The sequence below is a fragment of the Balaenoptera musculus genome, chromosome 3 (assembly GCF_009873245.2).
Source record: "Balaenoptera musculus isolate JJ_BM4_2016_0621 chromosome 3, mBalMus1.pri.v3, whole genome shotgun sequence".
Lineage (NCBI taxonomy): Eukaryota > Metazoa > Chordata > Mammalia > Artiodactyla > Balaenopteridae > Balaenoptera > Balaenoptera musculus.
In genome coordinates this window covers 162,165,861-162,184,787 of record NC_045787.1, presented here as the reverse complement: position 1 = coordinate 162,184,787, position 18,927 = coordinate 162,165,861, and the positions used below count along the sequence as shown (strand labels likewise).

The window sequence follows — 18,927 nt, the reverse complement described above, 5'->3', positions numbered from 1 at the left end:
AGGCAGTGCGCGAGCGTGCAGTCGCGCTGCGGAGCGATGGGCGGTGCCGCTGGCTGCGCGGGAAAGAGGCGGAGCGTGCGCAAGTGCGAGGGGCGGTGTTGGCATCGCGCGTGCGCGCGACGGGGCCTCGAAGTGTGCGGGAAAGAGGCGGAGCGCTTGCAGGTGTGAGGGGTGGTGGTGGTCGCCGCCGGGTTGGACACTTGCGAGCTCCGGCCTCTCTTGGCGGTCCTGGTCTGGGCACTCCTCACTTTTCCGTGACCGGGGTAGGGTTAGGGTGGGCCTGGTCACCAGAAGCCGGGTCCACAGTGGTCAGGCCTCGGACCCCCAGCTGCCCGGCCTCCGTGAGGGCCAACTTTGCCTTTTCTTATCTCAGAAAAATCTTACGCAGATAATTTAACCGAATTATCCCCCAACAGATCCAGGTAGATCTTCCCAGTTCCCGATAAGGGCAGAGGGACCTCGACAACTTCTCTGGCCCAGGTCGGTTTTGGCCTGTCTGGCCCCCTAGGCTGGAAGGAATTGACCTGTGGCGGCGACTCCTGCCTCCCCAAGACCCCAGGCATACCCCGAAGGGCGCCCCACCCCTTGAAGGGTTCCCCGGTGGCCCCTCTAAAGCCCTCCGATGACCCTGAAGGGCCCCAGGTATCACCTCGAAAATCCTGCGTTGTCCCTAGAAGGGTCCTAGGTAGCCCAGCCTGGAGGGAGGGGGCTTCACACAGGCTTCCCCATCTTAGAGACTAGAGGGGGGCGGCCCAGGTGCTCTCAGACCCTGGACAGAAGATAGGCAGTTCCCTCTCTGCTCTCTGCAGTATGGAGGAGTTTAAATTCTTACTCGGCCATAGCCCAAGGTAGCCATGACTCCCACCCTGTGTCCTCTTGGGGCCCAAGTGACCCCTGGGGCAGCCAGATGGGCCCAGGTGGGGGTGGGGTGTCCTCAGCCAAGGCCACTGGGTCTGTACCCAGAGACAGGAACTGCTTGTAATGATGAGATTTGCTCCTTGTTTTCAGATTTCTCTAGGGAGGGATAAAATGAGTAAGAGGAAGAAGCTTCGGACCTCAGGTATTTGGACATTAAAGTTGACACCTCTTTATTGCTGCTTCTGCTTATAGGAGGAATGTGGGCTTATTGCAGAAATGTGCTAACATGACCACACCAAGCTCCTTAAAATAACAACAATGACTTAATACATGCAATGACTTAATACAAGTGTAAATCATGGAGAAGTGCTTACAGTAAAAAGTGAAAGCTTTGTGGAGCCTCCCCCAGCCTCTAGTGGGATCCCACAGCCTAGGGGAGGCCCCCAGGCTTCAGGGCAGGGGTACAGCCTCTATGCAGGCCCACTCTCAGAGATGACCCATGAATAGAGCTTGATGTGCTGGTGTGTGGCGAACTGCTTCACTCTCGAGCCAAAAACCTGGGTTCATCTCACTGTGTGATGGCAGGTGACTTACTGTGTGTCTCACTTTCCTCCTATTTGTAGGGGATAAGAGCACCTACGCTTTACTTTCGAACAATGATTCTCAACCCGTTGTGGGGAGCAATTTGACCTCCAGAGGACATTTGCCAATGTCTAGACACATTTTTAGTTTTCACAACCGGTGTGTGGGCGGTGGCGGGGGGTGGGGGGGGGTTAGTACTGGCATTTAGTGGATTAGGCCAGAGATGCTACTCAAAATCATAGAATGTGGTGAACAGTCCCCGCAACACAGAATGACCTGGCCCCAAATGTCAATAGTACCCAAATGTCAATAGTGCCAAAGTAGAGAACTGTGCCCTAGAGCTCACATGTGGATTAGTGTTTGTAGAGCACGGAGAATAGATCCACGGTAGGACACAAATACATGCTGCTGTTATCATTGCCCTTTCGATTAAGAAGAAATTTTTCATTCTGAAACAATTTTAAGCTTACAGAAAAGTTGTAAAAATAGTTCAGAGTTCTGTCTACCCTCCCCCCAGCTTCCCCTAATGTTAACATCCCCCTCAACCATAGGATGATGATCAACCGTACAGTGTAGCGTAAAAAACAGGAAATGAACCTCAGTACACTACTTCTTCCAAACTTTTTCTTTCTATACATAAATACAGTGTTTTTATTGGAAAATAGAATCATCACACATACTGATCTGCAACCTCTCTTTTTCAACCTCATGGTATTTCGAGACTGTCTTTACTTCTCAATATACGTATAGAATTTCCTCATTTGAAAAGAAAAACACCCAGTGTTACATAGTATAGCTCCATTTCCCTGTCATTGGCTAAGGTAATTTAAATTTCTTAAAAAGTTTAGAAAGGACCCCATCACTTAGTGGTTAATCAACTTCGAGAGTAGCACTCATTTTTTCCCAAGATGTGGGACAGGAAAGATACTATCAACAGATTGAAGATGTTTTGTGCAGAGATGAGTAACAAGCTGTTTGGAGGCACAGGCATTTCTCTGACCTTCGAGGAGGAAGCTGGGGCCAGCCAGGCCCACCCACAGCAGGTCATATGGGGCCTCTCTTGGCAGTGGACTCCCCTGCTCAGTGGACCCTGGGCTGGCCCAGGACAGCTCTTTCTGTGTGTCCTGGATGGGGTGGAGAGAAAGGAAGAAGATTCTGGCAGGTGGTGAAAGGAGCCCTTTCCCTTCTGATGTCTTTGGCCTCTGGTGTTGAACACAAGGTTCTGCCTTAGTTTTTCTTAAATTAATCCTGTGGGAACAGATCACAGGAAGGAAATGGGAGCCTCTTCACTTCTGCTGATATTTTTGCTTTTTATTTGGTACAAATAAATGTCCATTGGATGAGCAAAGCAAGCAAGTGTTTGGACATCTTAAGAAACTGAGTAAATGAAGCTGCTATATTTTTACATTTTATGGCAGACCACAAGGTGGGAATGTGTTTGTGTAAGAAACATTCATCGCAGCTTTGCTCTGGGTGCAGTGCTGGCGTGGGCACCTGAGGTGGAGGGTGGGAGGCAGGGTGAAGATGAGATCAAGATGAGACTCAGTTCCTGCCCTTGACAGCTTCAAGGTCTAGTCAGGGGAAAAAGAAAAATGTTTCTCAGCAGGAGAGCTAATCAGATAACAGTGGGGTGAAGTTCTAAATGGGCACACACGAACCGTAACTGACAGACTTGGGAGAAATTACAGGAAAGCCACTGTGGTCTAGTGAAGCCCCAAAAGCTGAATGAATGCTGAGGAGGACCCTAGCATTCAGTGTTGGAGAGAGGGGGCTCGTTCAATGGTTTTACTTCAAGGTATGTAAGGAGCTGAGTTTGGAAAGGGTCTACGTGACTGACCTCCAAGAAAATCAGACCTGGGTCTGGTTTGTCTTTTTGTTCTCGCTGCCTAGTCAGAGGTGCAGTACATAGTAGGTGCTCAGTAAGTGCTCAGGTATACTTAGGTGTGGAGGCTCTGGAACCGGACTGCCTGGATTCTGTTCCAGATTCCTCAGCCTCCCTGTACCTCAGCTTTCTCGTCCATAAGATGGGCCTAACATCAGGGCCCTGCCTGAAGTTTTGTCATAACGCACCTGAGTTCTCAGGACAGTGTCTGGCGTGGAACTCACTAGAGTCAACCCTTATTATTTGTTCATTGAATAAATGGTTCATTTGGGACCAGACTTTGGAGAGGTTTTACAAGCCAGCCACTATTGGCAGTTTCTGTATAAGGGAATTTCCTTCATTCAACAAATAGATGTTAATAAGCACCTTTAGGCACTAAATTGCTTTCAGTGATGGGGAAGGTATCGTAGGGATACAACAGGGACCAAGAGGCAGCAGAGAAGTCACCTCCTTAGCACTCGATGACTCTGGGTCCCAGTTTTCCCAGGATGGATATTCTGCAAGCATCATGGAAAACCAGAGTGGTACATAATTTAGTGTTGTCTGCATTTCCTGGGAGGTGATCTGGGTTTTCTTGGGCATTTATTCAGTCATCTACCAAGTATTTATTGAGCACCAACAGTTTATTAGATGCTCTTCTAGCTACTTGAGACCCAGCAGAGAGTGAGATAAATGAGGCCCCTCCTCGCATGGAACAGGTTGTAGTGGAGGAGACAGAAAATGACCCAGTGCACCGGATACTTGCAGAAAAGATGTGAAGTGAGTAGAACAGAGCATGGGCCCGAGAGGAGTTGCTCTATAGAGAAGGTAAGGATGCCTCTGCAGGGACATTTGAGCTGAGACCCGAAGGAGCCAGCACACACCTCTCAGCACTTCCGCAGGGGGACAGTCGGCTGGGCCAGGTTGTCTCGTGTGGTTCCGAGCCAGGCCCGGTCACCTCAGGATAGAACGTCAGTCATGACCAGTCCATAGATTAAAAGCCTTTGGATCCCACGGCCATGTAAGCCCCTGGGTCCCACCTGGATGAAATTCCATCTCATCTCTCACTCTCCAGGCAAGTGTCAGAGCAGGGATTTCCTGCCCTTTGCACAAGCCTGCTCACGTTGCATCAGTGGCCCAGATGTGTTTGGTGGTCGGCCATGGCAGTGCATGCTCCCGCCAGCCCCCTCCCCTTCATCTTCTTTTGTCTCTAAACCAGGAGGGAAAGGAATCCGTCCTCCAAAACTTCCAAAGAACCCAAGGTTAGGAGACTCTGACGGGGACCCCCAGAGTTCCAAGTTGGGCCATTGGCATCACCCTGAAGAGACAGAAAGCAGATCAGGACCCGCTCCCTCTGCAGAGCAGAGCAGGGAGGAACCAGGGCAGGCAGCTTCCAGGTAGGTGGCTCAGAACATTCCAGCAAGCCTCTCCGCTGACAGTGGGCACAGCACAGTGGCCTAGTGGACAGGATGCAAAGGGGAGGGGGCCTGTCAACACGACCCATCCAGTGCCATGCATCCCCCACAGGGGCTCGGGGCCCTTGGATCGAGCTTCTCGAAGTTTTGCTCTGGGGACTCTCCTCCTCAGCGAGAAAGGTCGATATTTTAACCACGGGCAAGGAAGACCTTGAATTTTTCAAGGTCACTTAGTTACAGAATGCAACTTGTCCTGCCTGCTGGTCAAATCCATATTTATCCCACATTCCTTCTTAATCAAGAGGGGACTGAAGGAGTTGTGGGTCTGTGAAATAATAACCCATAAGAGAGAATAACGATCGTTATGTTCCAGGCAGCATTCTAATAATAAATACTTTACACGCATCAGCTCGTGTCATCCTCACGGCACTGTGACATGGGTTTATATCCCCATTTGGCATATGAGGACTCTGAGGCTTCGAGAGATCAAATGACTTTCCCAAGGCCACTGAGCTGGTACAAGGCAGCCTGGGGTTCTGGCTGCGTCTGGTTCCTGTGCTCTTTACCACAGTGGTTTCCCAGTTCCCTTATTTTTTCAGGAAATACGTAATTAAGCACGGTGGGGGAAAGGAAGAAAGACCTGGAGAACCATTCAGTCTCCACAGGGTTAAACCACATGTAACTATAGCAGAGTAGAAAGGGTTAGCAGGGACTTCCCTGGTGGCACAGTGGTTAAGAATCCGCCTGCCAGTGCAGGGGACACGGATTCGATCCCTGGTCCGGGAAGATCCCACATGTTGTGGAGCAACTAAGCCCATGCGCCACAACTACTGAATCTGCGCAGGCTCTAGAGCCCACGAGCCACAACTACTGAAGCCCGTGCGCCTATAGAGCCCATACTCCACAACGAGAGAAGCCACCACAGTGAGAAGCCCGCGCACCTCAAAGAAGAGTAGCCCCTGCTCACTGCAGCTAGAGAAAGCCTGCACGCAGCAACAAAGAGCCAATGCAGCCAAAAATAAATATAAATAAATAAATTTATAAAAAAAAAAAAAAGAAAGGGTTAGCAGGAGTTAGGAGAAAGAAGGTTCCTGCTACCTGAAGTCTTCAGAGAAAGCATCATGAATTGGACTAGCACGTTTTCTGAGTGAAAAATTGAGGCATGCAGTCTGGCTGACAGAACCATTTTCTGGGGTGTGTGTCTGTCTGATCTCAGGTCTTTGCAATCTTAGGGCTAAAGGCTGTGTGTGTGACAGGAAGAGAGGGGCCACGTGTCACACCTAAGCTGTTCCCCCAGACAGACACAGTGATGTCACACTGTGCCCCTCACCCCTCGAGAGGCCGTATCAGGGCTGATGGGGTCACGGCTGCTGCCCACCCTGCTGTGTGAGACCGTAAGAATAATCAGAACCCACGGAAGTGGGTTCCCACTCTTTTGTTTCTGTTTTTTAAATGTTTTATTAAGAAATACCACACGTGCAGAAATATAACAGACGAAAGCAACATAAAGCAGTCAGTTTAACACATTTATGTTGAGAAATGAAACCTTGCCAGTACCCCAGAAGCCACCCAAGCAACCCATCCCAATGAAAAATTTTGAAACAGGCGGTTGCTGTCAGTATCTAGAGTTCCTCTGTCTCCATAACCTCCCTTGGCACGATTCAAGCCCATTAGTGTAGCTTCATGCGTTTTCCTGCTCCACTTCCAAAGTTGAAACCATGAAGTTTCAGTTCCAGATTTTGATCTTTTTTCAAAACATACATATCCACGTTTATTTAGACATAACCGTATGTCTCACCAGTTTTTTTAAAAAGACTTTATTTCTTCAGAGCAGTTTTAGGTTTACAGTAAAGTTGAGAGGAAGGTACAGTGGTTTCCGATACACCTCCTGTCCCCACACATGCACAGCCTCCCCCGTTATCACCATGACTCACCAGAACGGTACATTTTTTAACCAAGGATGAACCTACATTGACACAGTCCACGGTTTACTTTAGAGTTCACTCTGTGTGTTGTACATTCTGTGGGTTTGCACAGCAGTATAATAACATATATCCATCATTACAATATCATACAGAGTCTTCTTATGGCCGTAAAAATCCTAGCCTATTCATCTCTCCCCACAACCCCAGGTAACCACTGATCTTTTCACTGTCTCCATAGTTTGCTCTTTCCAGAATATCATATAGTTGGAGTCATACAGTACATAGCCTTTTCAGATTGGCTTCTTTCACTTGGTAATGTGCATCTAAGGTATCTCCACGTGTCTTCATGGCTTGAGAGCGCGATCTTTTTTTTTTTTATAAAGCAGATGGCATGATTTTATTTTTTTTAATTTTTATTGGAGTATAGTTGATTTACGATGTTGTGTTAGTTTCAGGTGTACAGCAAAGTGAATCAGTTATAAATATACATATATCCACTCTTTTTTAGATTCTTTTCTCACATAGGCCATTACAGAGTATTGATTAGAGGAGAGCTCATTTCTTTTTAGCGCTGAATACCATCCCATTGTCTGGATTACCACAGTTTATTTATCCACTCACCCACTGAAGGCCATCTCGGTTGCATCCGTGTTTTGGCAGATACGAATACACCCGTTTTTTTAGACACTGTTTTTTGTATCTACAACTTCTTTACAGTTTGCAGAGTTGGGGGCTGGAGTGTCAGTCAGTCCAAATGAGAATTCCTGTTCTTACTTCAGGAGCCAGTTCCTGGGATTATAAGAGTTTAAGTGCTGCCAGAGCAGGCAGCTTGGATTCTAGATGTGGGACTCCACACCTTTCTTGGCAGTCACATGTCCCCTTCTCCATCCCACCCTCTCTCAGCAGGTGCTCCAGGGCCTCCCTCTTAGGAGACCCTGGGCGCTACTTTGCATTTGGATTTCATTCCCCGCTGCCGCTGCTGCCTCCGTTTGTCTTGCTATGCAAGTTAACAGCGTAGGAGGACTTGAGAACCTCCTCTGTTTTGTCTTTCTCTTCCCAGCTCTCCTTATGAGGAAGCAGGAGCTCCCTCCAGTCTCCTCGGGGAGCCAAAAAAAGAGCCAGTTCGCCTTCCTCCTTCCCAGGTGAGCCTGTCTTGCAGCCTGACGTATGTACAAAAGATGCTGCCTCCCTTCAGCTGGAGATCTTGTCTCTGTTCCTCGTCTATAACTGCTGGTGGGAGGGTGTGCTGGGGATGGAAGGCAAGGGCCTTGAGAGTTTGAGATTGCAAGAGAGAAACTTGTTCTGGTGTCTGCTTGCTTGATTTCCGAGACCTCATTCCGCCCTCATCTTTACTGCTGTTTTTTTCTTGTTGTATCTGGTTCACAGAACTCAGTCGGGAGGTTTGTCCCCCAGTTTGCGAAACCCAGGAAGACAGTGACAGGACGAGCAGAGAGGAGGGAAGAGGACCCCAGGAGTGGGGCCTTCAGCTTGGTAAGGTCCTACCATCGACCTTCCTCTTGGCCCAACCTTGGCAGCCAAGTTCAGCCTTGATTTCCTTTGGCAATGGCTAGCCCTGCACCTCTCCACACGCACACCCCATTTTTAGCGCTACAGATGTCTGTGGACGGCAGGTGCCATGCCAGCAACTCGCAGGCCTGTGAGAGGCACTCAGGACAGCCGTGCCTGCACTGAAGCTGTCGAGGCCAGAGCTCTCTTCCCCAAGTTGCATGAAAGTGGTGAAACTCAGAAAGGCAGCCCACATTCTATCCCTGAACCCCTGTGCTTCTCAGAAGCTTTGCTGTGAGTCGGGGTGGGTGGGTCTTACAGCATGCTCTCTTGTCCTTGCCACCACGAGCTCCAGGGGTCACGATGTCTCTGGAACACACACCCCTAAAAAAGTGAGTGGTGGGCATTCCCAGCAGCTTTGTTTGTAATCGCCCCCAACCGGGAACACCCCAGATGTCCTTCAGCTGGTGAATGGTTGAACAAATCATGGTCCATCCACACCATGGAACACAACCCAGCAATAAAGAAGGAACAAACAGGTGTGATACACAGAACCACCTAGATGGATCTCCAGGGCATTATGTGGACTCAGAGGAGGTTGCAGAAACAGTATGCTCAGCCATAAAAAGGAACGAAACTGGATCATTTGTAGAGATGTGGATGAATCTAGAGACCATCATACAGAGTGAAGTAAGTCAGAAAGAGAAAAACAAATACCGTATATTAACGCATATATGTGGAACGTAGAAAAATGGTACAGATGAACAGGTTTGCAGGGCAGAAACTGAGACACACACGTAGAGACGTTTGTATGGACACCAAGGGGGGAAAGCGGTGGGGGGGGGGGGTGTGATGAATTGGGAGATTGGGATTGACATGTATACACTAATATGTATAAAATGGATAACTAATAAGAACCTGCTGTATAAAAAAATAAATAAAACTCAAAAATACAGAAAAAAAAAAAAAAGAAACAGTATGGCTACAAGTGTCCATCATCGATGGATGAATAGATAAACAAAATGTGGTATATCCATATGACGGAACGGATATTTGTGCATCCATGTTCACTGCAGCATTATTCACAGTAGCCAAAACGTGGGAGCACCCAAAGTATCCATCAGCAGATGAATGAACAAATAAAATATTGTATATTCACACAACGGAATGTTATTCAGCTTTAAAAAGAGATTCTCTTTTTTTTTTTGGCTGCACCATGCAGCATGTGGGATCTTAGTTCCCCAACCAGGGATCAAACCCGTGCCCCCTGCGTTGGGAGCATGGAGTCTTAATAACTGGACCACCAGGGAAGTCCCAAGGAAGGGATTCTGACACGTGCTACGACATGGATGAACCTGAAGGACATTACGCTAAGTGTAGTAAGCCAGACACAAAGCAACAAATACTGTATGGTCCCACTTATACAAGGTCCCTAGAGTAGGCAAATTCTACCGATTCCACAGGAGATAGAATGGGAGTTGCCAGGAGCTGGGGGAGTGGGGAGTTAGTGTTTCATGGGGACAGAGTTTCAGTTTGGGAAGATGAAAGAGTTCTGGAGATGGATGGTGGTGATGGTTGCCCGACCTTGTGAATGTACTTAATGCCACTGAACTCTGCACACTTTAAAATGATTAAAATGGTGGGAACTTCCCTGGTGGTCCAGTGGTTAAGAATCCTCCTTCCAATGCAGGGGACGGGGGTTCAATCCCTGGTCAGGGAACTAAGATCCCACATGCCGTGGGGCAACTGAGCCCGCACGCCGCAACTACAGAGCCATACGCCACACTGAAAGATCCCGCGTGCCGCAACTAAGACCCAATGCAGTCAAATAAATTAAATATTTTTTAAAAAAAGATCATTTCCTTCCAAAAAGATAAATAAAATGATTAAAATGGTGAATTTTAGGTTATGTGTATTTTACCAAAATTAAAAACAAAACAGCACAGGGAGGCCCCCGTGTGCCCTCCCCGAGCATCCCCCGGTGGTAGCATGTTACGTAACTGTAGTCCATTGGCAACACCAGGCAACTGACATTGACACTGGTGCGATCCACAGGACCTCCTTGATTTTTATATCCTTGATCTTCCCGAGAGCCTCCACGTGCCTGGTGCTGGTGGGGAGAAGGAGCTGGTAGAAAGGGGGGTTCCTGGGGCTTCCCTGGTGGTCCAGTGGTTAAGACTTCGCACTTCCACTGCAGGGGGTGGGGGTTCAGTCCCTGGTTGGGGAAGATCCACATGATGTGAGGTGTGGCCAAAAAAAAAGAGAGGGGTGCCTGTGCTTCCGGTTCCCCCTCTAGCCCCTGGCACAAAGCTCTGCCCAGCATTGGGACTGATCCCTATTTGGGTGCACCGTCATCCCTGCAGCATCTGAGACGTTGAACAGGGGCAGTAATGACTAGAAAAATCCTAGGAGCGGTTGATTATTGAAGGCCCAAGGCTGAGTCTTTTTCTCTCCACAGGAAACACTGCCAGAACCTAGTGCCCAGCAGGCCAGAAGCCAGCCTCAAGAGGAGTCCCCAGGGCTTGCCCTCCAGGAGACCAGGGACCCAGGAGACCAGACCCAGGCAGACAGCGCCTGCCCCGAGCCCAGCGGCCAAAACCCTGTGACGCCTGTGCCTGGCGATGGGGATCCTCAGCCCTTGGCCTCCAGCATTGCCTCTCTGGAGTGGGGGACAGTGCCCTCGGCCTCAGAGAGGGCCAGCCAGGACCACCTGTCAAAGCATGGGACCAACGTGCCAGATGGTGGAAGCACGGAGGAGGGTTGGGTTCCAGGTGATCATGGCCAGAAAGGGCACCTGCCAGGCAGTGATCCTGAAGAGGAGCCAGACCAAGGAGCCCCTCAGGAGGGAGGTGCCCGAGGGGAAGCAGGAGCTGAGCTGCCTGAGGAGCGCCAGGAGGAAGAAGATGGCATCCTGGGCCCAGAGCCCAGATCTGCAGCCCAGGGCCCTCCTGACGCTCTGCAGACACCCAGCTGGACTGGCGGGGGAGCAGAGTGGAGCTATAGCAGCCCAAGATGCTCCCGCCTTGGGGCTGTTGTCATCGCAGGTGTGAGCACAGACCCCACGGAGCCAGAACAGAGGGCTCTGGGGGTGGCTGGGCCGGACGGGACGGTCAACGCCAGGGTGACTGCCTCTCCCAGCGGGAAGGCTTCTGATGGAGGCCACAGCAGGGCCCTGCTCGGGTGCATGCCTCTCACTGGGGAGACCGCAGGAGGCAGAGAGGAGGCAAGGCGGGAAGACAAGCCCCCTGATGATGTCCCGGGGGGCCTCGCAGCCTCCCTGGCTCTGGCTCACGAGATCCAAGAGCCCGCAATAGGTGTTGGGGATTCCAGCCCTTTAGCCTTGGAAATGGGTCCAGGTGTGGGTCAGACACAGGTACCAGGCCCGGATCAAGAAGGGCTGGGAGGTATGTGCTTGCTGCCTTTGCTGTCGCAACCTGTGGGTGAAAAGGCAGCTGAGTTAGGGAGCCATAGCCACAAACAAGACCTCAAGGGGCTCAGTTTGCCCCTTGGAGCCTGTGCTCCACCAGTGTACAGAGAAGCAGTGGACGGCCCTCCCCAGGACGCTGGGGCACGTCAGGGCAGCCCAGATGCCCGCACAAGCCCGGCAGGCCAGCCTGAGCACCCTGCTGACTCTTCAGAGCAGGCTGTCTGGGAGGGGTCCCCAGCCATGGAACTCTACTTCCTGCCGGACAGCCAGACACAGGATGCCCTGGAAGCCCCTGGTTTTGAAGCCCCACCTGAACAGGTAAGAGCTTCCTTGAGTTACAGCCAGATGTCCTAGTACAGGTGCCAAATGGCCACAAACCCTCCCAAACCACCCGGTAGTGGGGGAAAGGTGGGCACGTGGCCATCTGTTTGTACGGCAGATGAGTCCGGGGGTCTGAGTCACAGCTTCAGCGGCTGTGGAGTCTGTGATTTTCTGGAAAGGATACATCTGCCTTTCTGTGAGGGGCCCATCTGTGTGGGAGCTGAAGAGCCCCGGGATGTGACACACATGTATTTTGTCAGCCCAGGGAGAACCCCTGGTGCACTTGCCCCCTCCACCCTTCAGTGCCCTGCTCTGGCCGGAGGTTCCCGAGGGATGTATGGAGGGTGAAAGACCAAACGGGGTGACCTAAAGAAGCCAATGACCTCAAAGCTGGGCCTGCGGGCGGGGACTTCGTTCCCCCACTGGAAAGAACCTTTGCCCATCTTTAGGGTCATTTGGGGGCCCAGATACAATTCTTTTTCAGACATATACATGGAATTTCATTTGCTGGAATTTTAGGGGCTTTGCTTCCTTCAGGGATCTGCCTGCTGAGCCTGTGCTGGCCGTTGGCGGTCACCTGTCAGGGCAGGTGGCAGTCCCTGCTTTGGCCCTGCCCCCCCAGGAAGCGCCACATCTCTGGCTGCTGGCGCACTTGAGCCTAAGTGCTTTGCAGCCTCGCCCTGATAGGTAGGTGGTTCTCTTTCCACACACTGGGTGTGGCTGAGAGGCCGAAGACAGGTTGGGCACCTGCCCCAGGTGAGGCAGCCAGCAGGGGAGGAGCCTGGGTCTGTGCCCAGGTTGGCCTGATTCTGCAGCTGTGCCTCAACTGTTCTGTCCTGGAACAAACACAGAGCCCATGTCGCTTCACAAACATGGCCTCCGTTTCTTTGGCTGTCCCTGTTTTAAAACTTCATTTTTTTGGTTGTTTGAAAATGTTTTTAAGATGTGAGAGTCCGCTCTATGCCAGGAGTGAACAGATCAGGCATGGTCCCTGCCCCCATGAGGTTTTCAGTAGCACCGTTCCCACCTGCCTCTCCCGGAGTGAGCATTTTGTTCCCTGTCATTTCGGCACTTAAAGAGTCTTATATGACACAGCCCCCAAACAAGCAAAGGACGTCATCTGGTGCCCAGCTGAAGAAAGCTAGCTGTTCCCACTGCAGAGGGGGATGTGACTGGCTTGAGCTAACGTGGGTCTCAGGCGCTGCCTTCCCAAGGGATGGCCAGGGGTCATTTGTGACACAGGCTTACCGAGTGACTTTTCGGACCCGGCCCTCCCTGCCCCGGCCCCCATTCCTTGTACCACCCATTGCGCATTGCTGTGATCACCAGATGAGCAGGATCACAGAAATCGAGTCACACTGCGGTTTGGTCACAGTGTTTAAACACGATTGCCCTGGAGAGGTAGGTGCTCAGGTGCTGGGCAGAGCTGAAACTTTATAACTAAAGCTGCATCCCTGGAAAAATGCAAACCCCTCTCTTGGAAAGAAGAGCTAAGTCATCCCCAGTCTCTGGCTTCTTGGGCTGTGGCTGAGGGATAAGGCTGGGAAAGCAGTTGGGACCTTGGGTGGCGTCCAGAGGGCAAAGGAGCAAGCCCTCCCGGACCTGCCACCAGTGAGTGCACTCTGAAGTCACCAAGGAGCTGGCAGCAGCAGTGCGGGGGACCCAGCAGCAGCTGGGGTGGACAGCCCTGCTGGGAGAGGAGGCGCTGCCCTGACAAGGCTGTGGACACCCAGGCACGTTTTGTTTTGACACTGGGCGTTCCTGAACAAGTCGGGGCAACCCAGGCACAGGTTCCCGTGGGAAGGTGCGGGAAGGCCCTGTGGGCAGGGACCCATGGGAACAGAGCGCAGGTGGACCGAGCGAGCAGCCCTCGACCTCACCGTGGCACAGCTGTGAGCACCGCTTCAGAGGAGGGGCCCTGGGGTCTCGCAGCAGTGACAGACAGGCTTCAAACCCAGCTGCCCGCACAGGAACACTTGGTGTTTTCTTCTCCTGGCGGCTGGCTCCCTGGGGACGTGGTGCTCACCCCAGGGCCGGTGGAGCCCTCCTCTGCCCGCAAGCAGTGTCATGTAAAACACTGACTCCCAGGCCTCTCTCACAGCCCACAGGGGTGGCCCCCACACGTTCAATACCAGCACCGCCTTTGTCATGACATTTACACAACCCTGGTGGGAGCCGTGGTACCTGTCGGGAAAGAGACTATTCCTCATGACTAAGAATGGTGCCGTGAGTTGGGTGAATCTGTGGCATCAAATTGTTTTGTTTTGTTTTTTTATTTATTTTTGGCTGCTTTGGGTCTTCGTTGCGGTGCGCGGGCTTTCTCTAGTTGCGGCGAGGGTGGGCTACTCTTCGTTGCAGTGCACAGGCTTCTCACTGCAGTGGCTTCTCTTGTTGCGGAGCACGGGCTCTAGGCACGCAGGCTTCAGTAGTTGTGGCACGTGGGCTCAGTAGTTGTGGCACGCTTGCTCTAGAGCACAGGCTCAGTAGTTGTGGCGCACGGGCTTAGTTGCTCCGCGGCATGTGGGATCTTCCCAGACCAGGGCTCGAACTCGTGTCCCCTGCATTGGCAGGTGGATTCTTAACCACTGCGCCACCAGGGAAGCCCTCAGGTTGTATTTTAAGTCACAGAGTTGCCTCCGTGAAAGTCGGCCAGGAGCACGGGAGAAACTGTATCGTCTAGAGTATGCTTCCCAACCTCAGCACTACTGGCGTTGGGGGCTGGATCGCCATTCTGTGCACAGCAGGGGCTTGAGCAGTGTCCCTCGCCTCCACCCCCAGGTGCCAGGCGCGCCCTCTCCCCCAGGCACGACAACCAAAAGTGGTTTCCGACACTTAAGTGTCTTGGAGGCGGAGCCATCCCCACGTGAGAGCCGCCGGGCTGCAGCCAGTTCCTCACGTCTGTTCCTTTGGATTCGGGGACCCTTTGCAGGTCGAGCTCAAGCCCTTCACCCCATCCGCCACCCCAGGACTTTAGTCTCCTCAGAAAAGGCCCAACAGCCCTGGGCCGGCCGCTCCACTTCAGCCTCTTTGCCTCTTTTCAGAAGGACGTACGTCACCTCCACGACTGAGCCTGACATTTTCCATGAAAATTAAACCACCGTTGACATTTAGAAATTTAAGCTTCTCAGGGTTATCTGGCTCTCTCCCCTATTAATTATGAATTTTCCCTTCAAAATACATTTGCAAAATCTCTTCCTGACATGAAACTCGTGGCCTATCTGGCCGACCTCTTTCCCTCCACGCCAGATGCCCACCTCGCCGCAGTCGCCACCACTCGGGGTCTTCTGTGTACCCTTCTAGATACTGCAGGACAAGCTGGAGACAGCACCACTCCTCAGTTGTCAGGGACAGAGAACGTGTGGATGGAGCCGCCCACCCGTACAAATCAGCCTGTCGAAAGGCGCAGGCCCAGGACAGGACCCCAGGGTCAGGCCCAGTATTGCCCTTCTGCTCTCTTTCTAAAGAGGGAGGGTGAGAGCAGCCCGGGCTGGTGGCCGTAGGTCTGGCCATCGTGGCATCTGTCCCCCGCACCACTTTTCCTCTGCAGGAGTCCAGCCTCGGTGTTCCTGGCGTGGCAGAGGAGAAGCCAGACCTCCCCTGCCTGACCTTTCCTTCCCTGTGCAGGGCTCACCCAGCTGGGCCGTTCACGTGTGTGCGTGCTCTCTCTTTCCAGTTGTCTCCTGCAGGGAGCGGGCTGGACTCCTGCTGGCCTGGCACCAGCCCACGTGCCGACGGAGGCTCCCTTGCTGAGGCCCAGCCAAGGTAGGCAGGGTAGGAGGCCGCGCCAGAACCCTTTCCTTGACAGGAGTCCTCCTTTGGTCCCTGGGAGGGGAGAGAGTGGCTGCTTTCCTGGCACTAGAGCCCCCATGCTCTGCCTCCCCCCAGCCCTGTGAGCTCCCATTTTGTGGATGAGGGTGTCGGAGGTCGCCCTGGCTCTGCCTCGAGGGGCCTCACTTTCCTTGGTCCAGTAAGGTTGCTAAGCCCTGACTTTCAAACCACCCATGTCCCCTGCTACCCGCGAGTGGAGAACTCGTCAGCAATCTGCACCCAAGCCAGCATCTCTCCCAAGGACCCCTGGGATGATGCCCCCAGCTCTGTGGTTGTTTTAATGCACATTGTGCGTTTTTCCGGAGAGAAGGTCCAGAGCTTTCCCTGAATCTCCATGGAGGGGCAGTGGACCCAGACAGGGCTAAGAACCATTGGCTCACAGGGGCCATCCCCTCTCTGGCACCCTCGGGCCCTCCAGAGTCTCCCATCTGTCCCATCTTATTTCCTGCTTGATTTTATTCCCCAAGGCAGCTCACCTTCTTTCCCTCCTGCAGGCACCAGGTGTGCTCTTCCTCCAGCCTATGGAGTGTGTGTGTGTGTGTGTGTGTGTGAGTGTGAGTGTGTGTTGGGGGGGGGTCCTCTCCCCCAGCCCCAGAGCCTCTCACAGCCCATCACCTTTGCTGTCTCCCAGCCTTGCTGGTGGCTAGCATTGAGCGACAGTCCTCTCCCGTTACCTTGAACCTGAACTGGCCTCTCTGCAGAGTGGCGGCTTATCGATTATTTATGGCCAAGCTTCTGTTTCTGTCTGGCAAGTGTGGAGGAGGGTTAGGGAGTTTGTCTCTTTCCTCTTTCTCCTCCCCCTCAGGGGAGAGGGACGCCGTGCTCCCACCTTCTGCCCTTACACACATCTGTAAATAGTACCTGTTGTACCACTTGTTGCCCCACCCCCTGCGCCCCCCTCCACGCACACGCGCACGCCCTGCACAGGGACCAGAGGCAGTTTAGTCAAAGTGGCCCCACTATTGTTTGGGCAAAGAGGAGGGAGATTCCTGGGTGAATCTCCGGCGGCCTCCATGGATGGCTGGAAGCCCCCAGGTGGGTCCCAGGGTCTGGTTCTGTGGCCCATGGCTGAGGGAGAAAAGGCAAGAGACTGAGGCCCGGACTGGCCAGTCGTCTCAGGGTGACCGAGGCAGGTGGAGCAGGACCAGAGTTCCCGCAGTGACAACCCAGGAGATGCTGCCAAGCTGGGCAACCCTCTGCCCGCCACAGGCTGCACCCGTTAGATACGGTGGTGCAGAGGCACGTCCACCCCTTCCATAGACACTGACGCCCGCCAGTGCCGGCTCTTCCAGGAACTGCTCTGGGCACTGGGAGGCTGCGTGCGACAAAACATGAAGCTTCTACATAGTGGGGGTGGGAGCAGGGGTGAGCGAGAGACAGACAAATTAGGTGGTCAGATGGCAGAGTGTTGGGGAGAAAAAGACAGCAGGGCAGGGGTTAAAATTTTAACCTGTGGTGATGGAGAGGGCTCCCTCCTCCCACCTTCTCCACCCCAAGGAGGAGACATTTAGGAAAGAACATTCCAGAGCCCTAAGAAATGCTCAGGGAATGGCCAGGAATTCAGTGTGGCTGGAGCAGGGGGGAGGTGAGACAGGAGGGAGGGGCTGGGGTCTGGAGGTGCGCAGATGGTGCAGGGCTTTGGGGAGGGACTTTAGGCGGGCTTTCCATTGCCACACCCTCCCCTGCCCCCCAGGCCACAGGGGGGACAGGCTGTAGGGGCAGGAGCTGGGGGTTGGGGAGGCTGTGGCAGCTGTCGGACAAGGGCCACGGCGGTGGGGGAAGTGGCTGGATTCTGGGTGCGATTTCAGCAGTAGAGCCGGCTGGGTCGGCCATCAGGGCTGTGCCCAGGGTGGCCTCATGACTGTCAAAGGCGTTCATCTCTGGAGAAGACAGCTCGAGGCCCAGCAAAGCCCCCCAGGGCAGAGTCTGGTGGAGCTGTCCAGTGAGGTCAGGCCTCTTGCCCTCCCTCCCTTCCCGCCAGGACCCGAATGGGGATCAAGACCTGCGAAGCCGCCAGGATGGAGGATGCAACAGACACCGTGCGAGGCCTCGTCATCGAGCTCTCCAACCTGAAGTAAGGGCTGGGCTCGGATCCACGGATCCACAAGTCCCCAGGATGGGTGGAGGGGATGGGGCCGCGGGAGGATGGTGGAGGGCCCAGTACAGCAGCGATCCTGGGGTGTCAGGGTGGGCCCGGGATCCCCAGCGAGGGGCCTCTGGGAAGCTCCACCGTTCCTGGGCCCCAGCCGGTTGTGTCATAACCCGTCCTTCGCAGAGTTGTTAGGTTCTGAAGAGGGGCTAGAAGGGCCACAACCTGCCCTGCAGCAGGCTGATTCTGATTATGCACGTGTGCATGCCTGTGTGTGTGACCTGTGAGTACACGAGTGTGTGAGCCTGTGTGCGCAGGCTGGTGTGTGCCCGAGTGTGAGGCATGGTCCCACTCTGCCGCGAGGGGAGCACAGCTCAGACCCTTTCCCCCACAGCCGGCTGATCATGAGCGCCCACCGGGACCTGGAGGCCTTCAAGCGCCTCAACTACTACCAGAAAGCAAAGCCGGCAGGGAAGGCCCCTGCACCCTACACACCAAAGGGGGCTGGGAATCTCCCTCGAGGGGAGCGGTCCTGGAGGGACTCGTAGGTGTGTGTGTGTGTGTGTGTGCTCGTACAGGCTCGCCGGCCCCCAGAAGTGCCTGATGTTCCTGCCAAACAGCTGGAAACAATCCCTCAGCAGACTCCGGAAAGCCTGCTGGCCCCTGTGTGCCCCCTGTTATTTTGTTACCATCCGAGATGCTCCAGCAAGTCCTGGTGGGCCCCAGAAACCTCCCCTCAGCTGACCTGGAAGTCACCTTCCCATGGGAAACACAAAAGGCCCTGCCGTCCTCAGCAGCCTCCCTTGGGAGTCGCCTGGGGGAGGGGACCTGCTCCTCCCTGTGGCAGAGGCCTGGAAGCTGGAGGCAGAGAGGCGCGCTGGGGCCCCAGGAAGCTGGGGGGGGGGGCAGAGCCGCCCAGATGTTTATCTGGATTTGCAAATTTCAGCTCCTTAGCCGAGGTTATGGAAGGTTCAGAATTTGTTTCTTTCTTGGAGGAGAAAAGGGCTCGCTTTGTTGGTTGTACCCTTGTTTTTCTCCGGATTTCCATTTTATTTCTTTTGGGAAGCCCATTAATAAATGATTCCCTAGCCAGACCTCAGACCTCGTGACCTGTT

At 53.3% G+C, this 18,927-nt stretch overlaps 1 protein-coding gene across 1 annotated transcript; it reads left to right on the top strand.

Moving 5' to 3' along the window:
• Window positions 1-127: 127 nt before the first annotated feature.
• BRME1 (break repair meiotic recombinase recruitment factor 1) lies at window positions 128-18,720 on the top strand. The gene is made up of 9 exons (XM_036848386.1): window positions 128-162; window positions 1,009-1,060; window positions 4,521-4,698; window positions 7,702-7,783; window positions 8,028-8,132; window positions 10,606-11,892; window positions 15,569-15,657; window positions 17,705-17,797; window positions 18,207-18,720. The coding sequence occupies exons 2-9, from the start codon at window positions 1,030-1,032 to the stop codon at window positions 18,358-18,360; spliced, it is 2,019 nt and encodes a 672-aa protein (XP_036704281.1). The 5' UTR covers window positions 128-162; window positions 1,009-1,029; the 3' UTR covers window positions 18,361-18,720.
• The last annotated feature ends 207 nt before the right edge of the window (window positions 18,721-18,927 follow it).

What these genes read in the sequence shown, in the direction of transcription:
- BRME1 (XM_036848386.1), top strand. Translation starts at nt 1,030, where the DNA reads ATGAGTAAGAGGAAGAAGCTTCGGACCTCAG. An exon ending in GGAGTGGGGCCTTCAGCTTG is followed by an intron (nt 8,133 to 10,605) that starts GTAAGGTCCTAC and finishes TTCTCTCCACAG; the next exon opens with GAAACACTGCCAGAACCTAG. An exon ending in TTGAAGCCCCACCTGAACAG is followed by an intron (nt 11,893 to 15,568) that starts GTAAGAGCTTCC and finishes CTCTCTTTCCAG; the next exon opens with TTGTCTCCTGCAGGGAGCGG.